The following is a 21,647-nucleotide window of genomic DNA, read 5'->3' as shown; positions in this document are numbered from 1 at the left end:
GAACAACATGCTCTTGTTAGGGTGAAGAGTCAAACTAGCAAGTTTTGAGAACCACGGCTGATGAGAGATATTGAGGTGTATAAGGCATACATCAGGCGTAGGAGGTTGGGGATAGATGAATCTCTTGATAACTATAAAAAAATTAAGAATACACAAGAAGGAAATCAGGAGGGCAAAGAGAAGCTATGAAAGATTAAGGAAAGTCCCAAAGGGTTCTTTAGATATATTAAGACTATAAGGGTAGCTAAGGAAGGCAGTTAAGGTGGAGGGGTGGAGATAAGTCTCTACCAAAGGAAGTGTAAGGCGCTCCTTTCCTCCGCTAGCCTGCAGGTCACGCTCGGGCAAGGTGTAACACCTCCTTAGCTCCCAGTCAGGACCGTGTGAAGCCATAGGAGCAGGTGACGAATGGTTGTACAAGCAGCTGGTGCTTATCACAAGTCCTGGTTATGTGTCGTCTAATGCCAGGCAAAAAATTTGAAAGAGTATTGATAATGGGCTGGAGTTACTCATCTTGTAAAGACACTGCCCAGAAGAAGACAATGGCAAACCACTTCTATAGAAAAATTTGCAAAGAACAATCATGGCCATAGACCATGATCACCCATGTCATACGATGATGCTGAGGAGAGAGAGATCAGCAGGGCCACTTATTTCTTGAGCCACAGGAGATGGGGGGCATTTTTAATGAATATTCCTCCCTTGGTGTTTACTGAGAAAAAATGATGGTTGCTCAAAAGATGAGGAAAACAAGTAGGGATGTTCATATTACCATGGAAGAGGTACTTGCAGCCTTACAGCACATTAACGTTGATGAATTCCCTGAGCCTGAGTAAGTGCATTCTCAGGCTTCGTGGAAGGCTATAGAAGAAATAGCTGAGGCCGATGTGGATATATTTCTTCTTTTCTTTATTAATCTTTTTATTGATTTAAAAGAAGCATAAGTACATAAATAAAGAGGAGAATTATTTTGAATATATATATATCAGTAACAATATAAACCATGATTAGGATAGACAGTGTCAAAATCATAGATACTGTTAAACTAGTATAAAATATAACATATAACCATATAACCATATAACAATTACAGCACGGAAACAGGCCATTTCTGCCCTTCTAGTCCGTGCCGAACACCTACTCTCACCTAGTCCCACCGACCTGCACTCGGTTCATAACCCTCCATTCCTTTCCTGTCCATATATCTATCCAATTTAACTTCAAACAACAACATTGAACCTGCCTCAACCACTTCTGCTGGAAGCTCGTTCCACACAGCTACCACTCTCTAAGTAAAGAAGTTTCCCCTCGTATTACCCCTAAACTTTTGCTCTTTAACTCTCAACTCATGTCCTCTTGATTGAATCTCCCCTACTCTCAATCGAAAAAGCCTATCCATATCAACTCCATCAATCTCCCTCATAATTTTAAACACCTCTATCAAGTCCCCTCTCAACCTTCTACGCTCCAAAGAATAAAGACATAACTTGTTCAACCTTTCTCTGTAACTAAGGAGATGAAACCCAGGCAACATTTTAGTAAACCTCCTCTGTACTCTCTCAATTTTATTGACATCTTTCCTATAATTCGGTATATAACAAAAAAATGAAAATAACAATTGTCCTCTTATCAGAAAAGAAAAAACTTCGGGTTTTAAATGGAAAGAAAATAAAAACCACTACACTATAGAAAAAAAACAAAAAAAAATCAGAAAAAAAGGGACTGGGCAGTCCATTTTGAGGATACAATTTAAAAAAAGAAAGACTTTCTGCTCAAATCTTAAACTTCAGAAAAAAGATTGAAAGAATAATAAGTCAGTTTAAATGAAAATATTGGATAAAAAGTTGCCAGATTTGCTCAAATTTAAAGGATGCATCAAATTCCAACTTCTCATTTTCTCTAAACTTAAACAGGACATAATGGAAGAGAGCCAAAAAAAGACGGTAGGTGGATTAGAATCCTTCCACTTCAATAAAATGGCTCTCCTAGCCAGTAAGGTTGAAAAGGCCATCATACGTTGAGCGGAAACAGGAATATTTCCTGCTTCCAGTGGGATAATCCCAAAAATTGCTGTAAGCAAATTAGGTTGTCTATCCAGATCCAAATCTTTTAATAGTGTTTTAAAAACATCTCTCCAAAAGATATCTTGCTTTATACAAGACCAATAAATATGAGTTAAAGTGGCCAGCTCAGTATTACATCTGTCACAAATAGGATTGATATTGGAGAAAATACATGCTAGTTTATCCTATGACATATGGGCCCAATGCACTACCTTGAACTGTATCAAGGAATGACGGGCACAAATAGATGGGTTGTTAACTGAATCAAAAATTTTACTCCATTGATTATCTGAAAATGACTCTTGAAGTTCCGATTCCCAAGCACGTTTAATTTTATCATTAGATATCATTCGTGAGTTCAACAATCATTTATAGATTATAGCTATCAACCCTTTTTGAAATGGTTTAAACTGAATGAGAGCGTCTGTCATATTAGATGGATAAGCAGAAGAGTAATTTGGCAACAAACCACATAAAAAATTCCTAATTTGTAAATATCTAAAAAAGTGTGCATTAGATAAATCATATTTATCCACTAACTGAGAAAAAGGCATTAAACAGTCCCCTAACATTGTGGATATATTTGCTTCATTACTAGCCACCATTGAAGTGTCTAAAGACTAGAAGGTGGCTAATTTAATTCCATTATTTAAGAAGTGTAGCAAGGACATGTAAGGGAACTACAGGTTGGTCATCTTCTCTGCAGTAGCAGAGAAGTTACTGGAGAGAATTCTGATGAGCTTGATCTGTCAACATTTGAAAAGACAGAGTCTGATCAGGAGGAGTCCGCATGGCCATGTGCATGGGATGTTGTGTTTGATTAATCTTTATGAGGTTCTTGAAAAGGTAACTAAAAGAGTAAATCACAGTGATGTGGCGGCTCACCCACGCAGCAAGCGAACCAGCTCCAGCAGTCGCCGGCGAGCCTGCAGCCAGTGGCAACCGAGAGGACTCTGAGTGCAGGGCAGACCTCGGCCCGGAAGCTGATGTCGCTTCTGCCCCACAAAGAGCGGGGGTTGCTGGGAGCGGGTTACTTAAGTGCGCGCCAATTCAAGCAGTAAACAGTTCAACCTGACCCTGCTCCAGTCAGTGTGTTGTTTTCACTCGTCGCGTATCAGCGTGACTACGTTGGTGACTCCAACGGTCCAACGGCATTTGGACCCAACATGAATGACTCAGCTCTGCAGAATGCAGTTTCCCTTAACCTGCCAGCCTTCTGGACCACCCAATCCCTGGTCTAGTTTGAGCAAGCAGAGGCCCAGTTCCAGGTCAGGCAAATTGTCTCAGATGCCACCAAGTATTACTACGTGGTGGGCGCCCTCGACCAGGAGACAGCGGGTCGCGTTATTGATTTTCTGCGTCAGCCCCTGGCAACACACAGGTACGAGGCACTCAAGGCCCTGTTAATCTGCACATTTGGCCTCTCCTGCCGCGAACTACATATGGACGGCCTGGGCGACCGCGCACCATCAGCCCTGATGAGCGACATGCTAGCACTGGCAGACGGCTATAAGCCTTGCCTGCTGTTTGAACAGATCTTCCTGGAGCAAATGCCTGAAGACATCCGCCTCCTGCTAGCAGATGAAGACTTCAGAGACCCGCACAGGGTGGCTGCCTGCGCGGACGTGCCTTGGCGCGCCAAAGAAATTGGCAGAACCACCATTGGAATTAGAGCTGCGGCACAGCTGAAAGCCCAGCCCTCCCACACCCCAACAGCACAGCACGTAACACCCACACCAAGAGACGGCACCACTTCTGAGTCTTGGTGCTTTTATCATCGAAGGTGGGGTTCCGGGGCCCGCCACTGCCGACCACCATGCTCGTTCCAGGGAAACACCAGGACCAGCTGTCGCTGATGGCTACGGCGGCTGGCCTCCTCTACGTTTGGAACAAGCACTCTGGGCATAGATTCCAGGTGGAAACGGGGGTGGAAATCAGTGTCCTACCCCCCTCGAGCCACGATACCCGAACTAGAAGAACAGGACCGGAACTTAGGGCAGCCAACAGCAGCACCATCCGCACCTACGGCACAAGAACCATCCCCTTGCAGTTCGGTTCCAGCGCTTTACATGGACATTTATGCTGGCCGCAGTGTTGCAGCCATTGCTAGGTGCGGACTTCCTCCGCGTGTACTGCCTGCTCGTGGATTTGAAGAAACGATGACTGGCCGATGCGAAGACGTTCCAGTCTTTCTCCCTTGGTGAGGCCAGGTTACTGGCCCCGCAGTTGGACTCCGTCACTCATTCCGACAACGAGTTCGCCAGAGTGTTATCGGAGTTCCCATCTATCATCACGCCGCAGTTTTCCTCAACAAACCCCAAGCACGGTGTGATGCACCACATCCCCACACAGGGACCTTTCCTTCATGCCCGGGCCCGCAGGCTACCGCCCGACAAGCTCCGCCTCGCGAAGGAGGAATTCAAGAAGATGGAGGAGATGGGGATTGTGCGGCGTTCCGACAGCCCGTGGGCCTCCCAACTCCATATGGTGCCCAAATCCGCAGGAGGGTGGAGACTGTGTGGCGACTATTGGAGGCTGAACGACGCCACCACATCCAATTGCTATCTGGTACCACACATCCAGGACTTTATGGTCAACCTGCACGGGGCGCACATCTTTTCGAAGATTGAGCTGGTCCGAGGGTATCATCAGATCCCAGTCCACCCGGATGATGTACCCAAGATGGCCCTCATTACCCCCCTTGGCCTGTTCGAGTTCCTCAGGATGCCGTTCGGGCTCAAAAACGCAGTGCAGACTTTCCAGCGCTTGATAGATGCAGTAGGGCGAGGTCTGGACTTTCTGTTCATCTACCTGGATGACATACTTATCACCAGCCGCTCCCGCCAGGAACATCTAGCACATCTACGCCTGCTCTGCTGCCGCCTAAGCGACTACGGCCTGGCTATCAACCCCGCCAAGTGCCAGTTCGGCCTACCCGCCATCGACTTCTTGGGACATCGGATTGACCGCCATGGAGCTGTTCTTCTGTCAGCGAAAGTTGAGGCCATCCGCCAATTCGCCAGGCTCAGCACTGTTAAAGGCCTGCAGGAATTTGTTTGGATGGTTAACTTTTACCACCGTTTCCTGCCCTCAGCGGTCCGGATGATGCGGCCCCTTGTCCAGCAAGGTCAAAGAGGTCACCTGGACAGAGGAGGCGACAGCAGCTTTTGAACAATCCAAGAACATACTAGCAAACATCACACTCCTGGTCCACCCCCGGGTCGACGTCCCCACTGCCCTCACTGTGGATGCCTCTGACGTGGCAGTTGGCGGCGTGCTCGAGCAGCTCATCGAAGGTCAGTAGCCGCTCACCTTCTTCTGCCAGCACCTACAACCCCCGGAACTTAAGTACAGGGCTTTTGACAGGGAGCTGCTGGCCCTGTACCTTGCCATCCGGCACTTCAGGTTTTTCCTAGAAGGGAGAGAGTTCACGGTCTTCACAGACCACAAGCCCCTCATTTTCGCGTTTGCCAAAGTGTCGGACCCGTGGTCGGGCCGCCAACGACACCATCTGTCGTACATCTCGTAGTTTACCACCACGATCAAGCACATCTCCGGGAAGAACAACATGGTGGCAGACGCGCTATCACGAACTTCCGTCCAATCAGTGTACTCTCTGTCTCCGGGGGTGGATTATGCGGCGTTAGCTGAGGCGCAATGGCTGGACAGTGAGATGCCGGCGCACCGAACCGCAGTCTCAGGTCTCCGCCTCGAAGATATACCCATTGGGCCTGAAGGCTATACCCATATATATATACCATATATATATATATACCCATTGGCTCCTTTGCGATGTGTCCACCGGGCAACCTCGGCCCATTGTCCAGACTGCTTGGAGGCGCCACGTTTTTGACATCTTGCACGGTTTAGCCCACCCTTCCATCCAGGCGACCATCCGGCTGATTGCAGACAGATTTGTGTGGCACAGCCTACGCAAGGAGATCGGGCACTGGGCCAGGACATGCACACACTGTCAAACCTCCAAAATCCAGAGGTACATGAAGGCCCCTCTGCAATCCTTCCAGCCGACACATAGGAGGTTCGAACATGTCCAGGTGGACATCGTTGGCCCACTGCCGGTTTCGAGAGGAGCGAGATACCTGTTCACCATGGTGGACAGGTTTACAAGGTGAACGGAAGCTGTCCCACTCGCTGACACGGCCACGGAGACATGCTCCAGAGCCCTGATTACCACTGGGTGGCACAGCTCAGACTCCCAGCCCACGTCACTTCAAACAGGGGTGTGCAGTTCACATCGGCTTTGTGGTCGGCGCTGGCACAACTCCTCAGAACCCAGCTCCACCGAACGACTGCATACCACCCGCAGTCTAACGGCCTGGTGGAACATTTCCACAGGCACTTGAAGTGTGCAGGCTGCAGACTCTGCACCTCCTATCGCTGGTTCTGGGGGGGGGGGCGCGGTTCATGTGGCGGCTTGCCCACACAGCAAGCGAACCAGCTCCAGCAGTCACCGGTGAGCCAGCAGACAGCGGCAACCGAGAGGACTCTGAGTACGAGGCAGACCTCGGCCTGGAAGCCGACGTCACTTCTGCCCCGCGAAGAGTGGGGGTTGCTGGGAGCGGGTTACTTAAGCGCACGCTGCTTCAAACCTAAAGAAACCAGTACCATGGTGGACAGAGGAATGTTGTCAGGCTGTAAAAAACAGAAATAGAGCATTCAGGCTAGTTAAAAGAACCCATAATATGCAGCATTTTGGTTTAATATAAGAAAGCACAGGCAGTGGTGAGAAGAACTATACGTCAAGCTAAAAGGGCAAGTTGGAGGAGTTTTTTGCAACAAGATAGGAAGAACAACACCTGTGGGAGAGATGTGGGGAATGATTAAGAGGATGGGAGGAGATAGAAGGGAATGGGAATATCCAGTAATGATATCTGAGGAGGAAACTGCAGTCTCCAGTAGGGATAAGGCTGTGATCATGGCCAAGTCATTTGTACTGATACACAGTTCAGAAAATTTGTCTGAAGAAGGGAGAAGGAGAAGGGAAAGAATAATGAGCCAACACCCAGGTGTGTTAAACAGGAGGGAAGGAACAGATGATATAATTGATGATCCATTTACATTAGCAGAAATGCTGAGAGCAATAAAGAGATCGAGACCAACCTCCCCAGGGAAAGATCTGATATGCTATGTTATGCTAAAAAATCTAGGAGAAGGAGCGCTCTTGAAGTTGCTGCATTTTTATAACAGAGTGTGGCGGGAGGGAAGATTACCAACTGCATGGAAAGAAGCAGTAGTGGGGGGACTTCCGGGTCATCAAGGGAATGGCGGCGTAAGGAAAAGGTCTCTCGACAAAAAAGAAGGTAAACTGCCCCAAAATCGAATTTAGACAAATACTTAATATTGCATAACTATATTAATAAAAGGGGCAAGGATGATGTCTAAGAACAAGAATAAAAAGTCCGCTTCGAAGGCTGATAAACATAAAGAGATGCAGCAAGGCGACGGGCCTAGCTCCCCCACGGCAAGCCAGGACGGAGATAATGAGGGGGAATCGGTGACTCTGTCTTTGATTCTAGGAGAGATTCGCGAGTTCCGACAAGATAACAGCAAACAGCTGGAAGATATTAAAGGAGAAATAGTAAAAACTAACTCGTGGATAGATGAAGCCTAAGCGAGGATTGTTGGAATTGAAGAGAAGCTACAAAACGCCGAGGAAGTGATAGCAGAAATGCTGAAGCTACAAGACCAGCTCCAGTGGAAACTAATAGATCAAGAAGGCCGCTCGAGAAGGGAAAATGTGAGGATCTACGGAGTTCCCGAAGGAACCGAAGGTAAACCAGGATTGATGGTTCCCTTCGTGGAGAAGCTGCTTAGAGAGAACCTTGATATACCGGCCGCAAAAGACCTACAGATAGAAAGGGCTCACCGCGCGTTGGCACCACAGCCTCCGGCAGGCGCCCAGCCCAGATTGATTCTGATCAGATTTCTCAGTTACAGAACGAAGGAAGAGGTGCTTAAAAGAGCATGGCAAAAGAAAGGTTTCATGTGGAACAACTGCAAAATCAGTTTAGACCATGACTACGCACCGGGAATTCTTGCCAGACGGAAGGAATATATGGAAACACGGAGAGTCCTGAAGGAAAACAACATCAGATTCCAGACCCTGTATCCAGCTTGGCTGAGAGTCTTTTACGACGAAGGGACAAAAACTTACGCTACGGTGGAGGAGGCAACGTTGGACCTGGCGGACCGGGGACTACCTATTAAAGTTATCACCCAACCGGAGTCGCTACTGGAGAGGATTCAGCAGAAGTCGTGGCAGTTAGTGGGGCGAGGACGCTCCACTGGAACCAGAGTGTCAAACTACAAGGAAAAGCTGCAAATATTCAGGAGCGAATGTACAGAGAATACAGATTAATTAAGAGAAATGACTGAAAAGAGTAAATCGGACTTAAAAGTAAAATGAAAACTGGTAACTGAAAATAAACTAGGCGGAATAACTTGAATGATAGCAATATGGTCGAGACATAAATAGGAGAAAATTCTCTATGATTATTCAAACTGCTGAGGGCCCTCTAACACAGGGTGAAGATAGAGGTTATCCCTCTGAACTGAGGCGGGTCGGTGCTGAGGCCTCACTGTGGGAAGTCGGGAAAAATTTTCAAATGTTATACGTTCAGAAATGTCTAGGGTGTGGTTATATGTCTTGATTTACTGTTGAGAAGGGATTGCTTACTGTTTGGTTAGAAAAGGAGAGTGCTTTTTTTTCTACTAGAGAAAAATGCAAACTGAATTGGTAAAAATAATTTCCTATAATGTTAATGGGGTTTTGAATCCAATTAAAAGAAATAAGAGTATGTCTAAATTGAAAAAAGAGAGGGCACAAATAGCTTTCCTCCAGGAAACACATATGAGCCAATCTGAACATGGAAAATTAAAAAGAATGGGCTTTAAGCATATATTTTATTCATCATATAAACTGAGTCACAAAAGAGGGGTAGCTACTTTAATATCAAGTACTCTTAATTATGAACATATTTCAGAGACTAGAGACAAAGAAGGACGGTTTGTAAAAATCACAGGAAGAATAGAAGGTACAGAAATAACATTGCTGAATGTTTATGCTCCTCCAGGTAGTGAATGGTCATTTTATAGACACATTTTTGACCTAATGGTCAGTTCTCGAGGGGTAGTAATTTGTGGAGGGGATTTTAATATTAGATTAAATCCTATATTAGATTCTTCAAGAATAGTTACTCAGAATAAACCTCTGACTCGGAAAGTGAATTCATTGATGGAGGAGTTGGGAATTACAGATGTCTGGAGGGAATTACACCCTACTAGTAAAGATTATACATATTACTCTTTCCGTCATTCAGCCTATTCAAGGATAGACTATTTCTTTATCTTTAATACAGATAGACTCAGGATAAAAAACTGTAATATTGCAACAATTGATCTGTCGGATCATAGCCCAGTCTCTATGTCTCTAATCCTGGAAAGGAAAATGAGGAAAACACTATGGAGGCTAAACTCACATATACTCAATAACCCGAAAGTAATGGAGAGATTAAGGGGAGAAATCAAAGAATATCTAGACCTTAATGACACGGGAGAAACATCACCAGTGATTTTATGGGATACATTGAAAGCTGTACTGAGAGGGAAAATTATTTCCATTACTACTCACATGAAAAAAATCAATGCACAAAAATCAGCAGACCTTCAAGGAAAATTAAAACAACTTCAAGTTGTAGATAGCAACAAAAGTAATTCAAATCGAAAACAGGAAATTAGGAAATTGCAAAGTGAAATTGATGATATTTATACGTTGGAAACTCAAAGAAATTTTCTTTACCTGAGACAAAAGAATTAAGAAGTAGGAGGTAAATCAGCTAGATTATTAGCATATAAATTACGAAAACAACAAGCAGACAATACAATTCATAAAATAAAGAATCCAAAGACAAAGCTTGTGGAGAGTACAATAGGGAAAATGCAAGAGAGTTTTGAAACATATTATCGAGAGCTGTACTCCCAACCCCGGGCCCCCAATGAGCCCTATATAGACAGTGTATTGAATTTTTTAGATCTACCTAAACTTACAGATTTACAAAATGAAAGTTTATTAGAACCAGTAACTGTCAAAGAACCGAACGTGGCCATCTCTAGGTTAAAGGCTGGAAAGTCCCCGGGTTCTGATGGGTTTACCTCAGAGTGGTACAAGTCCCTGAAGACGCAGTTAGCCCCATTACTACTTAACACCTTTAATTGGATCTTGCAGAGAGGAGAAACTCCACCTTCCTGGAGAGAAGCGATTATTTCAGTTATTCCTAAAGAGGGTAAAGATAAACTAGAATGTGGCAATTATCGGCCAATTAGTGTTCTTAATTTAGATTACAAACTATTTACATCTATATTAGCGCGCAGATTGGAAAAGTTTTTACCTGGCCTAATCCATTTAGACCAGACTGGATTTATTCAACAAAGACAAACACAGGACAACATAAGGAGAACTCTGCACATATTAGAACAGGTTAATAAGTACGAGACAGAGGCAATGGTAGTAGGATTGGACGCTGAGAAAGCTTTTGATTCGGTTAGTTGGGCATTCCTATACAGAGTGTTAGGAAGATTCGGCTTTCAAGAAAGGTTTATTAAAGTAATTCAGACTGTATATGACAGCCCTACAGCCCGAATTAAGATAAATGGGGACCTCTCTGACTCCTTCATTTTAGAGAGAGGCACTAGACAGGGATGCCCAATTTCTCCTCTCCTTTTTGCACTATATATTGAACCACTTGCCCAACTAATAAGACAGAGCGAAATCGTAAAAGGTATCAAGGTGGCAGGGATTGAACAGAACGTGGCGTTATTCGCAGATGATGTTTTGGTCTATCTGAGTGAACCAGAAAAATCATTTATAGGATTGTTTACACTGTTGGATGACTTTGGGAAAATATCAGGTTATAAAATAAATGTAAAGAAAACGCAGGTTATGTCCCTAAATTATACACCATCCAAAAAATTGCAGGATACATACGATCTTAAGTGGGAAGCTAAATCATTAAAATATTTAGGAATAACCCTGCCGAAGGATCTTTCAACACTGTCACAGGTAAATTATGGGCCATTGATCTCAGAGATAAAAGCAGATATGCATAGATGGAATCTTATCCCCTTTTTAAGTTTAAATTCAAGGATAAATACTATAAAAATGAATATTCTTCCTCGGTTATTATATCTTTTCCATACTTTACCAGTGGAGGTGGATGATAATCAATTCAGGGAATGGGACAAATGGATTTCCTGCTTCATTTGGCAAGGAAGGAAACCTAGAATTCGATATAACACCTTACAGTTAGGGAAGGAAGGAGGAGGTATGGTTCTTCCTTACCTGAGAAATTATTTTTATGCCTCACAGATAACCCCTCTGTTATATTGGTGTAATAGGGAATATAAGGCTAGATGGAAGGAAATAGAATTTGGATTAGTTGACAGTTTTCCTCTTCAGGCCTCAATAGCTGACAAAGGATTGATGGCCCAGTTGGAAAAATTTAATAATGCTTGGATAAATCTTACATTAAAAGTATGGCAGAAGGTGGTTAATTCATGTGGAATTAATAACATGTTAAAACTCTTTAGATGGTGTGCATATGATACCGAATTCCTTCCCAACAGAGGAGATAAAAGATTTGAGCTATGGATAAAGAAAGGTCTTACAACCTACCTCTCATTTATAGATAAAAGAGTATTACAAAGTTTCCAAATCCTGCAGGACAAACATGGCCTAGAACATAATGACTTTTTTAGGTACCTTCAAATACGAAACTATGTTAACCAGAGTTGTAGATATACAGACCTATCAATAGTAGAATTAGAATTTTTCAAGATTCTGAATTCGGCTTGCAGTTCAATACCTAGTAAATCAGTTTCTCGCCTATATAATACACTCTCCCATGCTAAAAATGTAAATACACTGTATATTAAAGAGAAGTGGGAGAAAGAAGCGGGGTTGGTACTTTCAGAGGAGGCTTGGGGGAAAATCTGCAGCTTTCAATGGTCCTCGACTAATTCTTTGACTTGGAGAGAACATTGTTGGAAAAACATTATAAGATACTTCAAGACCCCATATCAGGAAAAATATAAAGATACAAATGTGATGTGTTGGAGAAGGTGCGGCTCCAAGGAGGCAAATCATTTTCATATATTCTGGGGTTGCCCTAAATTAAGTCTATTTTGGGAAGGTATTCATAGAACATTAGTTAAGGTACTTAGGTCCCAGATACCTCTGAACTTTGAGACGCTCTATTTGGGGCATGTATTGTTCCTTGAACAGAAGGAAGATATAAAGTTGCTGCAGGCCCTCTTAGCGGCAAGTAAGAAATCAATCACTAGAAAATGGCTAAATCCAATACCACCTACATTAGAAGATTGGTACGAAATTATCTTGGAAATATTTAAAATGGAAAAGTTGACTTACTCCCTGAGAACTCAAAAAGAAACATTTTATCAAATCTGGAATAAATGGATTGAATATATAACCCCAATGCGAGCAGACTTTAGATGACTCTCCTAATGATTTATATTGCTCTTCTCATCAACACAGTAATATTGCTAATGTAAGCTCCCCTAGTCTAAATGTTTGTTTTTTTTTTGGAAAATAGAGAATTAACACAAGTAAAGGGAAAGATTTGGGAAAGGGATTAAAAAAAATGAAAAAATTAAGTAAATAAGTACATAGGGATTGGATAATTATTTCTGCGGGCAGGAACAAGCACGAACAAATTGGGATATAAACACCTACAATGGTTGGTATATAGGCTTGTATGCAACATTTTGGACCAGTGGAAATGGTCCAGAAGGGTTGTATGGAAACTATTATTACCATTTTTCTTAACAACTAATTTCATTACTTAGCCTAATAGGTTAGATTTACCAAAGTACATAATTATCTATTTAAATGTTTATTTTCCTTTTATATCATCTCAATGTGTACTTAAGAATGTATAAATAATTGTAGTTTTATACATATAAAAAAATGGAAAAGGTTATATGTGTGAAAAAAGTACATGATAATTGTGAATTCCTTATCCAAATAAAAATAAAATTAAAAAAAGAGGAAAGAAGCAGTAGTAATTCCAATAAGGAAGCCTGGCAAGGATCCGTCAAAACCCATTAGCTCCAGACCAACTGCATTAACATCAAATATATGTAAGATAATGGAAAGGATGATAACAGAAAGGCTATCATATGAGCTTGAGAAGAGGGGAATGCTGGCAAGATATCAGAGTGGTTTTAGAAAGGGAAGGAATTCCATGGACTCAGTGATAAGGTTAGAAACTGAAATAAGGAAGGCCCAGGCAAATAAAGAGTCAGTAGTTGCAGTGTTCTTTGACATTGAAAAAGCCTATGATATGATGTGGAAGGAAGGATTATTAATTAAACTGCACAAGTTGGGGGTTGGTGGGAGAGTTTTTAATTGGATTAAAGATTTTTTGTTTGGTAGAAAAATTCAAGTTCGGATTGGATCACAATTATCAAAACAGTACATAGTGGAAAATGGCACACCTCAAGGTAGTGCCCGTTACTTTCGTCATTATGATCAATGATGTCTTGACAAAGGTACCGGTGGATATAGGTAGGTCACTGTTTGCGGATGATGGGGCCTTGTGGAAAAGAGGCAGGAACATGGACCATATAATCAGGAAACTACAAGAAGCAATTGATGAAGTGGTGGAGTGGGGTTATGATTGGGGATGTAGATTTTCAGTAGATAAAACTCAAACTGTATTTTTTACCAGGAAAAGGGTTGAGGTAGGGAAGAAGTTAAGGATGTATGGGGTTGAATTAGAAAGGGTTGCATCATTTAAATTTCTGGGAGTTATATTTGATTCACGATTAACATGGGCAGACCATATCAGGAAAGTTGAGGAGAAATGTAAAAAAGTAATAAGTGTGTTGAGATGTTTGACTGGTAGGGAATGGGGAGCAAGTTATTCAGCTTTGAAGAGAATGTATGTGGCTTTAGTGAGATCTGTGTTAGACTATGGAAATATAGCATATGGATCAGCAGCTAGATCTCTTATAAGGAAACTGGATGTGATTCAGGCTCAGGCCTTGAGGGTGTGCAGTGGGGCTTTTAAAACGTCACCAGTGTCAGCCCTACAGGTAGAAATGGGAATAATGCCTTCGGAATTAAGAAGGATGTAACTGATGGTAAACTACTGGGCTAACTTGCAGGGGCACAATGATTCTCACCCTGCAAAAGGAGTGTTGCAGGAGTGCTGGGAAAATGGGAGGTTTCAGAGGGATACCTTTAGTCGGGTAGGGAATTATATCACAAAAGAATGTGGAGTGTTTGATCTGAGGATAAGTCCTTCAGTAGTTTATCCGGTTGTAGCTCCATGGAAGCTTGTATGGCCTGACATAGACTGGCATTTGTTAGAGGTAAAAAGGAAAGGAAGATATAAAACAGATTTGGTAAATGCATTTAATTGTCATGTGATGGAAAGGTATAGTGATTATACTCACATTTATACGGATGGTGCGAAGGAACCTGAAACAGGAGTGACAGGGTTTGGGGTGGTTATACCAGCAAAAGAAATTGGAATCAGCAGAAGAACATCTAATAAGTTAGGGGTGTTTACAGTGGAGATGCTGGCAGTGTTGGTTGCGTTGCAATGGGTGCAGAAAGCCAGACAAGCCAAAGCATTGATATGTTCAGATTCATCCTCAGTTCTAGCAAGCTTAAGGTCTTTTCACACAAACAGTCGGCAAGATGTACTTTATGAAGTCCTTCAGCTAGTTACAAGAATTGCAAATCAGGGAGGTCAGGTAAAATTTCTATGGGTTCCAGCACATGTAGGGGTGAAGGGGAATGAGAGGGTGGATGAGTTGGCAAAGAGGGCGTTAAAGAAAGAAAATGTGGAAATGCACATTAGTATCAGTAAAGCAGAGGTTAAGTGTGTAATCTGGGAAAAAGTCAACCAAATGTGGCAAGGAAGATGGGACAGGGAGGGGAAGGGGAGGCATTTATATCAAATACAACAGAGTGTTGCAGGTACTAGGGTAGGTAGTGGAAACAGAAGAGAGGAAATTGTGTGGACTAGGTTAAGGTTGGGGCACTGTGCATTAAACAAAACATTGAAAATGATAGGGAAACACCAGACAGGATTGTGTGAGGAATGTCAGGAAGAGGAGTCAGTAGAACATGTAGTTCTGTGTTGCAGGAAGTATGGGATACAGAGGGAGATGATGTGAATTAAACTAAGGGAGTTGGGGGTGCAGGAATTCACATCAAAAGGGTTGCTGGGCATGGGTGAGAGAGCACAGGTCCGGGTATTTTTAGCGTTCTTAAGGGGTACAAGGGTTTTTTATAGGATATGATGGATAAACAGGAATAGGGTACTCGGATGGTCAAAGATGGGAGGGTAAAGTGTAGGTTTGTGTGTGTGTGTGTGTGTGTGTGTGTGTGCGCGCGCGCGCGATTGGGTGAAGGGATTTAGAATATATGTCTAGTGCACATTCCGGAGCAGAAGGTGGCGGTAATGCACCATTAAGCTGGATGCCAACCGCCGTAAAACAAGACACAGACAGACAGAACAGTAAACGGTTCAACCCAACCCTGCTTACGTCAGTGTGTTGTTTTCACTCGTCGCATATCAGCGCAACTACAGTGATCACAACTCTGGAAGTTTTAAGACAGCTATAGGTAAGGATAAACATGGACCTTGAAGGAGAGTATTAAATTGGAGCAGGGCAAATTAGAATAAAATTATGGAGGAACTAAAGAGATAATTGGGATCTGCACATCTAGCGTATGAAGATGTTTACAGATCAACTGCATAGAGTACTGGACAGATATTTTCCAAAGAAAAGAAAGGACGAAGGAAGCAAGGCAGGGAAACTTGGATGTAAAGATAGGTGATTACATTAGTCCTGTAGAAGAAGAAAGTTCTGTAAGGTTTCGGAAGCTGTGATTAAATGGAGCCCTTGAGAATTATAAAGAAGCCAGAAAAGAACATAAGATTGGAATTAGAAAAGCCAGGAAGGTAGTGAAAAGTGGGGAGTACCCTCAAGGATAAAGGAGGGAATATTCTACCGAAGAGAAGGATGTGGAGGATAGGGAGATCAGTGTGGAACACGTTAATTTGTTGGGACATTTTGAGATAAAGAAGGATGTAGTGTGGGATTTCTTAAAAAAAATTAAGGGGATAACTCCCTAGGGCCTGATTGGATATACCTCAGGTTATTAGAGAAGCAAGAGATGAGATTTATGATGCCTTGATGAATATCTTGTTGTCCTCTCTAGCCACAGGTGAAGTTCCAGAGGACTGGAGAGTAGCTAATGTTGTTTTATTATTCAAGAAGGGAAACTATAAATTGGTGAGTCTCACATCAGTGGTAGGGAAGTTACTGGAGAGGATTCTTAGGATCTACAGTAATTGGCCATTAGGATTCAGAATTGGCTTGTCCATAGAAGTAGTGGTCAATGAGATTTATTCAAGCTGGTGGCCTGATCCACAGGGATCCATACTGAGACCTCTGCTATTTGTCATTTATGTAAATGAGATGGATAAGAATATAGATGGCCGAGTTAGAAAGTTTGCAGATATACAGTAGAGTATATTTTTATCCCAGGGTTGAAATGTCTTAACTTCCTCCATGTTGATAATTTCAGAGGAACTGTCCTATGTTCAGTACCTAAGTTCCATTACAAAGAAGGCACAACAGAGCCTCTACTCTCTTAGAAGTTTGCACAAATTTAGCATGTCAAATAGTACTTTGAAAAACATCTTTAGAGCGTCTGCATCATGGTCTGGTGTGGGAGCACCAATGGCTTTGAATGGAAAGACCTATGAAGAGTAGTGGATATAGTCTAGTCCGGCTGAGGCAAAGCCCTCCCCACCATTGAGCACATTTATAAGGAACACTGCCACCGGAAAGCAGCAGCCGTCATCAAGGACACCCACCATCAGGCCATGATCTCTTCTCACTACTGCCATCGGGAAGGAGGTACAGGAGACTCAGATCCCACACCACCAACTTCAGGAACAGTTATTATCCCTCAAACATCAGGCTCTTGAACAACATAGACAACCTGAACTGATTCCACAACCTATGGACTCATTATTAAGGACTCTCCAACTTAAGCTCTCAGAGTATTACTTACTTATTGTTATCTTCTTTATTAGCACAATTTGTTGTTTTTTGCACATTGGTGTTTGTCTGTCTTCATTGTATGTGGTTTTTCATTGGCTCTATTGTATTTATTTATATTTACTGTGAATGCCTACAAGGAAATGAATCTCAGTATATGGTGACATATATGTACTTTGATAATAAATTTATTTTGAACTTTTATTACCATAAGACATGCATTTAATGTGAGAGGGGATAAGTTCAAATGAGATACACTGGGAAAGTTTTTTTTAAATACAGAGTGGTGGGTGCCTGGAATGCACTCTCTAGGGTAGTTGTAGAGGCAAACCCGATAGAACCATTTAAAAACTGTTAAATAAGATGGGAAGATATTAGCACTCTTTTCCCCAGGGTAGGAGAACTAGGGGCATAGATTTAGGGTGAAAGGGGAAATATTTAAAAGGACTACATTTTCATGTAGAAGGCAGTGAGTATATGGAATAAGCTGCCAGAGGAAGAGGTTGAACCAGGTACATTAGTAATAATAAGAAGCATTTCAATCTGAGGCTTAGATAGATATGGGATGAATGCAGGAAATTGGGACCAGCTGGGTGGGCACCATGGTTGGCTTGGGCTGATATGTCCAATATAACCTGCTTCTTCTCTTCCATTTGCTAACAGGATATGGACTTTGCTGTAGCGCCAACACTCACCCTTAAACCATAAGACCCCAAAACATTGGAGCAGAATTAGGCCACTTGGTCTATTAAGTCTGCTCCACCATTTCATCATGGCTATTCTATTATTCCTTTCAATCCCATTCTCTTGCCTATAAACATTTCAGGAGGTATATTGTACACATTTCTCTGACATTAAATATACTTTAACATACCTAAACATACAATATACTATTGATACCCTGATTAATCAGAAACCTATCAACCTCTTCATTAAATATACTCCTCTGGCTAAAGGAATTCCTCTTCAACTCTGATCTAAATGGGACACCCTCTGTTCTGAGGCTGCGCCCTCTGGTCTTAGACTCCCCCATTATAGGGAACATCCTCTCCACATCCACTCTGTCTGGGCTTTTCAATATTCAATAGTTTTCAATGAGATCTTTCATTCTGGAATCATTATTGTGAACCACCTCTGGACCCTCTCCAATGCTAGCACATCTTTTCTTAGATAAGGGGCCCAAAACTGCTCACAATACTCTAACTGCATCTGACCAAGCCCTATAGAGCCTCAGTATGACAGCCTTACTCTTATATTCTAGTCCTCTTGAAATTAATGCTAACATTTCATTTCCCTTCCTTACCACCAACTCAGTCTGCAAGTTAATCTTCAGGGAATCATGGACGCGAACTCGCAAATTTCTTGCATTTCTAATTTTCTGCTTGCTTAGAAAATAGTCTATGCCTTTATTCCTCCTACCAATATGCATGACTATACACTTCCCTACATTACATTCCATGTGACACACTTTTGCCCATTGTCCCAATCTGTCTAAGTCCTTCTGCAGACTTGGTGCTTCCTCACTGCTACCTGCCCCTCCACCTATCCTTATATTGTCTGCAAACTTGGCCACAAAGCCATCAATTACTTCATCCAGATCATTGACATAAAACGTGAAAAGAAACGGCCCCAACACCAACTCCTGCAACACACCATTAGTCTCTCACAGCCAACCAGAAAAGGCCCCCTTTATTCAAACTCTTGGCCTCTTGCCAGTCAGCAGATCTTCTACTTATGCTAGTATCTTTGCTGTAATACCTTGGGGTCTTATCTTATTAAACAGCCTCATGTGCAGCATCTCATTAAAGGCCTTTTGAAAATCCAAATAAACAACATCCAGTGACTTTCCTTCACCTCCATCACCAACTGTCCCTGAAATGGAAGCAGTTAGGAGTTAACCGCATTAGTGTTTCTACAGTTACATAAAGAACAGTTATGGGAACATATCCTTTGCTACAAGATGGATATATTTTTTTAATAACCCAGTGATACCATTGTTGAGTTTAACTTCTTTACTCAATTCTAGATTTACTTAATCACTTGAATTTAAAATGTCCTGCTGCCATAGGGAGATTTGAACACAGAACACAAATCATGGAACAAAGAACAGTAGAGCACAGGAACAGATCCTTCAGCTGACATGTTTCTGCCATCCTTGATGCCAATTTAAACTAATTATCGATAACCCCCATCCCCCTCTTGTGCATCTGCTTTTCTAAGTAAGTGAACCACCACTCAACCCTAAATCAAGCATTTCCTCCTCTCAATCTACGGTCACAATGGTCAAAGTATTTCAAGACCTTTCTCAGTTTTCTATTTTCTTTCTCTTACTTTTAACATTTTTGTTAATTCATCAAACGAACAGCAGAGCTGTCAAACTCACCCAGAATGAAGTAAGTAGTGAGAAATGCCATTGTTTCTTTCCGCTGTTCTATTATGCACTACAGCACAACACCTCCAGCAATGACTATGTTCCTCTTTAAACTCAGCGAAGTCTTTCCTAGGAACAATAGCTAAAGGAAGAGGAATACAAATATGTGGGTTTGAGATTCCTTTGATAGATTGTGATTTTAATTGACAGGTGGATCAGGTGACATAGAATATTGGTTTGGAATTATACAACAGCAAAGGGGATAGAGGGTTATCAGCATCACAGAGTTTATAAGGTTACATGCAAAATGCTTGCGGTAAATTGTGTCCCTTCCTGAACTACTATACGAATTTGATTATCACTCTTAAATGCAAGAAATTCTGCATATGCTGTAAATCCAAAGTAACGTACACAAAATATTGGAGAATGCTGAAGGTCAGGCTGCATCCATGGAAATTAATGTTTCGGGTCAAGACTCTTCTTCAGGACATGCTCTGATTAGATATTGTGAACCTGGGAAAGTGACACTAGCTGTCTATTTATGCCTCCTATAATCTTATAAACCTCTATCAGGTGTCTCCTCAACCTCTTCTGCTCCAGAAAAGAAAACTCCATGCTTGCCCAAATACTCCTTACAACACATGCCCTCTAATAAAAACAGCATCCTCATAAACCTCCTCTGCACACTCTTCAAAGTTTTTTTCATAATGAGGTGACCAGAAATGAATGCAGTACTCCAGATGTGGCATAACCAGTATTTTATAAAACTGCAATATAACTCTTAAACAGAGTGCCTCAACTTATAAAGGCAACTTGCTGTACATCTCCTAGACCACCCTATCAACCTGTAGTAGGAGGAGAATGCAGAACATAATATAAACATACAAACTCAAACACGCAGCGACTCTGTAAGCACTGTACAACATAGAAAGTTCAATCGAAAGCAAGGTCATTAACCTGATGAATTAACGCTGTATTTCCTTCACAGATGTTGTTTAATCTGTGGAATATTCCCAACATTGTCTGTTTTCATTTCAAACTTCCATGCCTGAAGTTTTCTGTTTTTTTTTCAAAGAAATATAGAATCTATGCAAAGTAAGTTATTAAAAATGCAAATAGAATACAGGTATTGTTTATTTTTACAGGAGTGATAGAGGTCAAATTTTGTGGCTGCACAGGGTTTGATAAAAGCACAGCTGGAGGACAGCATACTGGTTTATTTCCTTTTGCAAGAAAGGACGTACTGACCTTAGAGGAAAGTTTTGGCCTTGATTTACTATTATCACATATGTGGAGGTCCAGTGAAAAGATTGTGCTGTATACTGTATATTATATAGTCCATTGAGCTAGAATAAGGTAGAACAATAACAATTACAGAATAAAGTCTAAGAACTACCAAAAGAGTATGGTGCAGATGAATGATTGTGTTAGATTCTAAGACCAAGAGTCCATATTTTTGTACATCGGGTCCATTGAAGGGTCTGATAACAGTCTGATAGAACCTGTTCTTGAGCCCGGTGGTATGTGCCTTCAATCTTTTGTGTCTTCTGCCCTATGGAACAGGGAAAAAGAGAGAATGTTCAGGGTGGATGAAATCTTTGATCATACTGGCTGCTGTACTGACGCAGTGAGAAGTATAATCACAGTCCATAGAGGGAAAGCTTGTTGCTGTGATGTGCTCTGCAGGTTTGTGTGGTCATGTGCAGAGAAGTTGCCATACCAACCTGTTGTTCATGCAGACAGAATGCTTTCTGTGGTGCATCAATAACAACTGGTAAGAGATTAATTTATTTAGTGTCCTGACGAAGCAGAGACATTAGTGATATCTACGTGGTTTGATCATAATAGGCTGTATGTTCACACCTAGGATTTTGAGGCTCTCAAATCTGGCAGGAGCAGAAAATATTGGGAACGGCGAGGGTGGAACACTGTGGGAGAATTGTGGGACAGGTGGCAGAGAAGGAAATGCCAGGGCAGGAGAGTGGTGCAGGTACAGACAAACCCAGCCCTGAGATGCCAGGCAAGGTTTCTCTGGTGGTTTCTGCTCTGTCCCTTCTCCCTTCCCCTTTTCTCAGCCATGATTTCCTTCTCCA

The 21,647-nt window shown here is 42.2% G+C and overlaps 1 protein-coding gene across 1 annotated transcript in view; it reads right to left on the bottom strand.

Moving 5' to 3' along the window:
- Positions 1-20,822, bottom strand: part of LOC134339366 (adhesion G protein-coupled receptor E5-like) — a 137,129-nt gene extending 116,307 nt beyond the window's left edge. The window contains exons 1-2 of the mRNA XM_063035806.1: positions 20,803-20,822; positions 19,567-19,696 (exon numbers count right to left, since the gene is read on the bottom strand). Of these exons, the coding sequence (XP_062891876.1) occupies positions 19,567-19,597 (31 nt within the window). The 5' untranslated portion in view covers positions 19,598-19,696; positions 20,803-20,822. The remainder of the gene's footprint in view (positions 1-19,566; positions 19,697-20,802) is intronic.
- Positions 20,823-21,647: the final 825 nt, after the last annotated feature.

Source organism: Mobula hypostoma, chromosome 29 (assembly GCF_963921235.1).
Source record: "Mobula hypostoma chromosome 29, sMobHyp1.1, whole genome shotgun sequence".
Classification (NCBI taxonomy): Eukaryota; Metazoa; Chordata; class Chondrichthyes; order Myliobatiformes; family Myliobatidae; genus Mobula; species Mobula hypostoma.
This window is presented reverse-complemented; position numbering and strand designations above follow the sequence as displayed.